The sequence below is a fragment of the mitochondrial genome of Mucor velutinosus (assembly GCF_035048745.1).
Source record: "Mucor velutinosus strain NIH1002 mitochondrion, complete sequence, whole genome shotgun sequence".
Classification (NCBI taxonomy): domain Eukaryota; kingdom Fungi; phylum Mucoromycota; class Mucoromycetes; order Mucorales; family Mucoraceae; genus Mucor; species Mucor velutinosus.
This window is the reverse complement of record NW_027041892.1, coordinates 30,684-37,980: the sequence shown is the minus strand read 5'-3', so window position 1 is coordinate 37,980 and position 7,297 is coordinate 30,684. Positions and strand designations below refer to the sequence as shown.

General features: G+C 34.6%; 1 protein-coding gene and 10 non-coding genes across 11 annotated transcripts; 9 read left to right on the top strand and 2 right to left on the bottom strand. All coding sequences in view use genetic code 4, as the record gives it.

Annotated features, from left to right (window-relative positions):
* Positions 1–620: 620 nt before the first annotated feature.
* Positions 621–899, top strand: ATC70_004115 (uncharacterized protein; the record flags this gene model as incomplete). The annotated part of the gene is made up of 1 exon: positions 621–899. A coding segment is annotated over one exon (279 nt), but the record flags the coding sequence as incomplete, so codon positions are not given.
* Positions 900–4,593: 3,694 nt separating this feature from the next.
* ATC70_004114 lies at positions 4,594–4,664 on the bottom strand. Its single transcript has one exon. It is a non-coding gene; the product is annotated as a tRNA-Asn (tRNA).
* Positions 4,665–5,178: 514 nt separating this feature from the next.
* Positions 5,179–5,250, top strand: ATC70_004113. The gene has a single exon. It is a non-coding gene; the product is annotated as a tRNA-Ala (tRNA).
* Positions 5,251–5,291: 41 nt separating this feature from the next.
* On the top strand, positions 5,292–5,365 carry ATC70_004112. Its single transcript has one exon. It is a non-coding gene; the product is annotated as a tRNA-Pro (tRNA).
* Positions 5,366–5,616: 251 nt separating this feature from the next.
* ATC70_004111 lies at positions 5,617–5,687 on the top strand. The gene has a single exon. It is a non-coding gene; the product is annotated as a tRNA-Arg (tRNA).
* A 128-nt stretch (positions 5,688–5,815) lies between these two features.
* On the top strand, positions 5,816–5,899 carry ATC70_004110. Its single transcript has one exon. It is a non-coding gene; the product is annotated as a tRNA-Leu (tRNA).
* A 102-nt stretch (positions 5,900–6,001) lies between these two features.
* ATC70_004109 lies at positions 6,002–6,073 on the top strand. The gene has a single exon. It is a non-coding gene; the product is annotated as a tRNA-Asp (tRNA).
* A 129-nt stretch (positions 6,074–6,202) lies between these two features.
* ATC70_004108 lies at positions 6,203–6,276 on the bottom strand. Its single transcript has one exon. It is a non-coding gene; the product is annotated as a tRNA-Gly (tRNA).
* Positions 6,277–6,673: 397 nt separating this feature from the next.
* On the top strand, positions 6,674–6,746 carry ATC70_004107. The gene has a single exon. It is a non-coding gene; the product is annotated as a tRNA-Arg (tRNA).
* A 15-nt stretch (positions 6,747–6,761) lies between these two features.
* Positions 6,762–6,834, top strand: ATC70_004106. The gene has a single exon. It is a non-coding gene; the product is annotated as a tRNA-His (tRNA).
* A 348-nt stretch (positions 6,835–7,182) lies between these two features.
* Positions 7,183–7,253, top strand: ATC70_004105. Its single transcript has one exon. It is a non-coding gene; the product is annotated as a tRNA-Val (tRNA).
* Positions 7,254–7,297: the final 44 nt, after the last annotated feature.

Genomic DNA, 7,297 nt, shown 5'->3' with positions numbered 1-7,297 from the left:
AATAAATTTTACAGTAGATTTTATAGACATCTTCTTAGAGGTTTAGGTAATAAGAATATTGCCATCGATCTTGAAAATTATGGGATTGAATCCTTTGCATTTGTTATTCTGGAGTATTTCCCAGAAGAGGTAACAAAACGGAACAACCCAGATCTAATGGCTTTAGAGACTTATTGGATTCAATCATATAAACCAACTTACAACATTTTACTTGAAGCTGGTAACTCTTTTGGGTATATCCACTCCGAGGAAGTTAAACAGAAAATGAGAGATACTTATTCAGATGAGAGAAAAGAACGAGTTTCTTTAATCAATAAGGGTAAGACTTTATCAGATTCTGTAAGAACTTTAATGCGAGAAAAGGCGTTAAATCGGTCAGATGAAGTTAAGAACAAATACAGATTAGCTTTTTCAAAACCGGTAACGTTATACAACTCAGACGGTTCAATTTATATGAAATTTGGAGGTGTTCGACTAGTGGCCAAACACTTCGGGTGTGACCACAAGACCATTAACAAATACATTGCATCTGGAGAGCTTTTCAAAAAACAATGGTATGTTAAATTAGATTAATTACCATATAGCCATATTAGAGTATCATAACTCACTTCTAATCATAGTCCTATATGGAGAATAGCGTAATCTATACAGAAAAGCTATTCAGTAGTATAGAATGCCCTGACAGGGGCATTGAGGAGGATAACGACCTCTTTGGCTATATTGATGAAAACGGTCAAAGATTAGACATCTTTTTCAAGACCGTCGGTGGTGTATACCATCGCTACAGACTGGGTCATCAATGGGTGCCTGAAATGGTGCTTAATGTACAGTCGGATTTCCGAGAATATCCCCTTATTCTCCACAAGGCCTTAAATGATATTTACTGGAAAGAGAACTAACGAGCTCGAGGATCAGTAAATTGATAAGGTACATGAAATATAGACCAGATGTCAATGAAATGGTGTCTATATTTTGGAAATTGTATGTTTTACCTTGGGGACAAATGTCTTTATGGGGAGCAACTGTAATTACTAACCTATTATCGGCTATCCCTTGGATTGGTAAAGATTTAGTAGAGTTCATCTGGGGAGGTTTCTCTGTAGATAATGCGACATTAAACCGATTCTTCAGTCTTCACTACTTATTACCATTCATCTTAGCAGCTTTATCTTTAATGCATTTAATTGCTAAAGAAGAAAATGGATCTAATAATCCATTAGGAATTACAGCAAATACTGATATGGTTTATCTTCATCCTTATTACGTATTTAAAGATTTAGTAACAATTTTCTTATTCTTCTTAGTATTAGCTTTATTCTTATTCTATGCACCTAATAAATTAGGTCATCCTGATAATTATATTCCAGCTAACCCAATGCAAACTCCTGCATCTATTGTACCAGAATGGTATCTATTACCTTTCTATGCTATTTTACGATCTATTCCTGATAAATTAGGAGGAGTTATTGCTATGTTCGGTTCTCTATTAATTCTATTAGCTATGCCTGTATTAGACACTTCTAGAGTTAGAGGATCAGCATTCCGACCATTAATGAAATTAGCTTTCTGGCTATTAGTAGTAGATTTCTTAATCTTATTATGGTGTGGAGGACAACATGTTGAAGAGCCATTTATTACTTTAGGACAATTTGCAACAGCATTTTACTTTGGTTGGTTCTTAATTATTGTTCCTGCAGTAGGTATTATTGAGAATACTTTAATGGATTTAGCAGCAGATGAAAATAAAACAGCATCGACTAAATAATTTACAGTAAGTAATCCTAAATAAGATTTTATATCTTATTAAGATTTTATATTAATTAAATAAATAACCACCCTCATTTACTAAATAAAGGAGATTATACTATATATTTAAATTAATTTAAATATATATATATGTGTTATTCTGTAATTTATCAATGAAACTAATTCATATATTTTATAAATGTAATATCCATAACCAATAGTCATATATAATATACTATACCCCTTCAATTATGTTATACTATACCCTTTTAAATATAGGGTGGTTATAAATATTAGTTAGATAAATTAGACATAGTTTACCAGGTAATATTTGGTAAGACTATTTGTCGGGTATCTTAATCATTAAGCAATTTCGAAAGCCATTAAGATACATGGTACTAAAATAATAAATCCTAAAGTTAATGGTAACATTCCTGTCCATGTGAAACTCATTAATTGATCATATCGTAGTCTTGGGAATGATGCCCGTACCCAGATATAAATAAATAAGATTAAAGAAGTTTTAAGACCTAATGCTAATCCTTCAAATGAGAAGAATGTTGGGTTTTCAAAAGATACGAAAGGAATTAAGTATCCTCCTAAGAATAACATTACTACAAATGTAGACATTAAAATAATAGAAGCATACTCGGCTAAGAAGAACATTACGAAAGGTACAGAAGAATGCTCAGTAAAGAATCCGGCTACTAGCTCAGATTCCGCCTCAGGTAGATCAAAAGGAGCTCTATTAGTTTCAGCAATTGCTGAAATTAAGAACATTAGAGAAAGTGGTAATAATGGAATAATATACCAAACATTAATTTGGGCTTGAATAATATTAGTTAGATTTAATGATCCTACTAATAATACTACAGTAAGAATAATTAATCCCATTACAACCTCATAACTAACCATTTGAGCAGTACTTCGTAATCCTCCTAAGAAAGCATATTTAGAGTTGGCGGACCAACCTGCAAAAATTACTCCGTATACTCCTAAAGAACCTACAGCTAATAGATATAAAATACCTAGACTAAGATCTGATAATGTTAATCCTGCACCGAAAGGAACTACTCCCCATGCTAATAAACTAGTAATTAAAGAAATTACAGGTGCTAATAAGAATAAAGCTTTATTCGAATGAGCAGGAATTACTGATTCTTTAACAAATAGTTTTAATGCATCTGCAAATGGTTGTAGTAAACCGTAGTATCCTACTCGATTAGGTCCTAATCGTCTTTGCATTGAACCCATAGCTTTTCGTTCCGCAATTGTCATGAAAGCTACAGATAATAATAATGGTACAATAACAATAAGTACCTCAATAAATGATAATAACATGAGTAAATTATAATACATGAATAATAAGTTAATCTTTGATGGTTCTGTAGGGCCGTAAAACGGCCCGCTGACTAAATTTATAATCTAAGGTAAGTAAAATATACTTAAATTTCAGAACCAGACAAATATAGTTTGCCTTTGATCAAAAGATTTAATTTATTATTAATTCTATTGTCATCAAGCTATTAAAGCTTAGTAGATTTATTTAGCCCCGAGGCGGAGCTCGCCTTCCCACGGGGTACGGGGCGGCTCGCCCGCCCCGGGTTGGTTATTAACCATATTTTAATATTAAACGAGTTAAATACGCTTATAATTAATGTATAGGACCTAAGCTGTGCTTGGTACCAATTTATTAATAATATTAACTAATTCGTTTAGTTGGTTTTAAACAAAGAACAATTGGTCCTACCATAGCTAAACATAAAATCATACTCGCAATAATTAAGAATAATGCATGAGATGTATATAATACTTGACCAATACTGTTGATTTGATCCATAGATACAAATACACTATCCCAATTTGTATGACTAACTGTTAATGTTTCCAATGTATCAGATTTAAATGATAATAAGTTAATAGAATCAAAGATTGAAGGTAAATCAAATTTAGAAAAATTTGAGTTAGTTAAACTTAAACCACTAACAAATAAAGTACCTAATACAAAAGCTAATGGGTATGGGTTAGAATAATCTTCTGAAGAATCTTGTAATTCAACTAATTTAATATTTAACATCATAATAACGAATAAAAATAAAATAGCAATTGCTCCTACATATACAATTAAGTATGTAAGCCCAATAAAATTAATTCCTAATAAAATTAAATAACAAGCAACATTAACAAAAGTAGAAATTAAAAATAAAACAGAAATAACAGGATTTCGTGATGTAATTACTAAAATACCTGATAATACTGAACCAAAAGCCAACAGATCTAATAGAATTGCGTTCATGTAAACTAAAAATTCCCTATTAAATTAGGGCCCAGGCTATGCCCGCACTCTAAAGACATAAAATCTGCCTTTGGAGCTAATTTATAACTTCCTTGGAAATTATAAAATTCACCTAGCCCCGCGCGCAGAGCGCGCGCGGGTCTGACCAGCGGAGCCGCGTAGCGGCTCCGCGGGCTAGAATATAATTCCATACACCCATGAATTATTTAAAATCGCCCTTGACTATAATCAGGGAAAGAGGTAAAGACCACTTCGCGATTCTTGTTTTTTCTAATCGTATGAATTACTATAACGATATATGGGTATAATATATATACTATATAAGGCGTATATTATATCGTGAATCTAAAATATTTAATCTTAGGTTCCCGGAACTCCGGGACTTAAACCAATTAATAAACCCTAAACTAACTTATCAAAAATTAGTCCCGGAACTCCGGGACTAATTAATTTAATGTTGTCAGTTCAAGAATTAAAGAAATTTTCCAATATTTATTAAATAAATTTTAAATTGTTTATTTAGGTGGTATAACCACTATGGAATTTTATATAGCCGTTAAGAGGAATCGAACCTCTATACATAAATTAACAGTTTACCGTTCTACCTTTGAACTATAACAGCATTATATTCCGGTTTAAGATATTCAAAGAATTTATTAAAATAGTATATACTTTTATATTGTTAACTTATAAAATAAATTATATTTGGTCAGGTCGTATAATTGTTTTATCCACGAAGCACCTGGATGAGCAGCAGGATGCTCAGACCTGAAACCTGTTAAATATCCCAAGGTTATATTGAAGTACAGAAGGTCTAAATTATACCTCGGGCCGCCGGGGCGGCCCGGAGCCTTTTAGGGCGACGGGTCGCCCCGGCGGGCCTAAATTTAAATTCATGGATTTTACTCTAGATTTAAAATAAAAAATTAAAATATTTGACCCTAGCCCCGCGCGCAGAGCGCGCGGGTCAGACCAGCGGAGCCGCTACGCGGCTCCGCGGGCTAGTCTAATTTTATATTATATAAGTAACAAATAACAAACCTAATTAAAAACCGCTAGGTCTATATAATAAGGACCACTTCAGTGGTCCTTCAACAATCTAAATAATAGTATTATAATTTGTTCTCGAGTTCATCGGGGTTATCCCTTAAATGGTAGAGGGCTCGTTTTGCATACGAGTAGTCCGAGTTCGAGTCTCGGTAACTCCAATTTATAAGCCTTAGGTTCATGCATATACCTAGGTTATAAACAGGTTGTAGCCTAATCTGGTAAGGCATTTACTTTGGGTGTAAAATAGTGTAAGTTCAAATCTTACCAACCTGATATAATCCCTATATTAAAGATAAATACCGAAGATCTGGATAGAACATCAGGTAATAACTTAATTTTGGGCGGCTCTGCTGCCCTTATTTAATATCCGTGTCGCGCTTTGCGCGGTCTGGTCTTCTAAATAAATATTCAGGCCCGCCGGGGCGATCCGGAGTCCTAAAGGCTCCGGGCCGCCCCCGGCGGCCCGAGGTGAGTTTAAAGTTTCACCCAAATTTTATCTTAATCAATCGTATCTTTAAACTTTCGCTTACCTAGTTCAAAGGAAGAACAGGGTACTTCTAATACCCAAATCCAGGATCGAAACCTGGGGTGAGTAATTATCATAAGCCTGTCTTATAAATACGGGCCTGAAAGAATATACCGTCTTATTAAGATGATCGGAACCCTAAACTATAATATTTTAATTTTATAAAATAAAATATTATATAAGTAACATTTCCATTAACGATTGTGATGAAATTGGCAAACATGGTTGATTTAGGTTCAGCTGGTAGTAATACCTTGCAGGTTCAAGTCCTGCCAATCGTAATATTTAATTTATCTGTAAAGGCCATGCCCTATAAATTGGGCAAAGGTTTGTAGGTCGACCTCTTATAGTTGAAGATCGACCACTAGGGCTCTAGATAATTAGGGGCAGTAGCTTAATGGTAGAGTCCTTACTTGTCACGTAAGTGGATATGGGTTCAAGTCCCACCTGCCTCGTCTATCAATATCATTATTTATATAGTAATTACTATAAATATAAAATCTCCGTGTCATAAGGATTCAGAGGTCGGGGTTTTCCCGAATTTTATTATATAAATACTCATACCCCTTTTTTAATAGAATAATTGCAAGTGGCGAGACTCGAACTCGCAGTAGTCTACTTGGAAGGTAGGGGCATTAACCAATTATGCTACACTTGCTTTCTTTTATTTAATATTAGTATATTACTTATACTTTTAAGCCTTGAGGGCCGCGACGCGGCCCTCAATATCTCTTGGGCAGCGACGGGCGCAGTTTTTAATTGTAAATTAAATATTTTTAATTTATTAAAAGCCCGGCATGGCTAACCTGTCTTTTATTAAAAATGGACCTGTGCGCATAGATTAGTGTAATATGATCAATTTATAAGTAATAATAAGGTTCATCAACCGCGGAGCTGCAGATAAACAAAGGCCGCTTTGCGGCCCCGATTTTAGATATTTTAGAATCTAAGTACAAAGCATTTATTTTGGAAAAGATTACTAATCCAGCACATATAGCACGGGCTAGAATATTACATATATTTATGATATAAATATTCATAAATATATTTTCAGAGCGTTTCTAGCTTAATTGGTAGAGTACAGGATTTCGGCTCTTGTTGGTAGAGGTTCAACTCCTCTGAAACGCTGTGTAATATTTGTAGGTGGGAATAGTTCAATCGGCAGAACATTAGTTTGTGGTACTAACGGTTCCCGGTTCGATTCCGGGTTTTCACCCTTTACTTTAGACCCTTTACTTTATATTTATATAAAGAAATTTATATCTTCAGGTCTAAAGGAGATCCCTTGGGATCCCATTTTGACCAGTCCCGCCTTCGGCGGGCCAGGTCTAAACGGATTAAATCCTTCTTCCTCCTTCCCGACAGCCGTTTGGATCTATAAGCTTAGGAGGCTTTGCATCTGGGCTACTAAATTACGATCTATTGATAAAACAATAATTACCTCGGGCCGCCGGGGGCGGCCCGGAGCCTCTCCGGGCGACGGGTCGCCCCGGCGGGCCTCAATAATGAACACCTTGAAGTATATTTATATAAGTAACAAATATTTTATATGTCTTATACTACAAGGGGATTAGCTTAATGGTAGAGTGGTTATCTTACACATAACTGGCAGTAGTTCGATTCTACTATTCCCTATCATCTTAGATGATTAAATCATCCAAGTAACCATTTTTAATGGT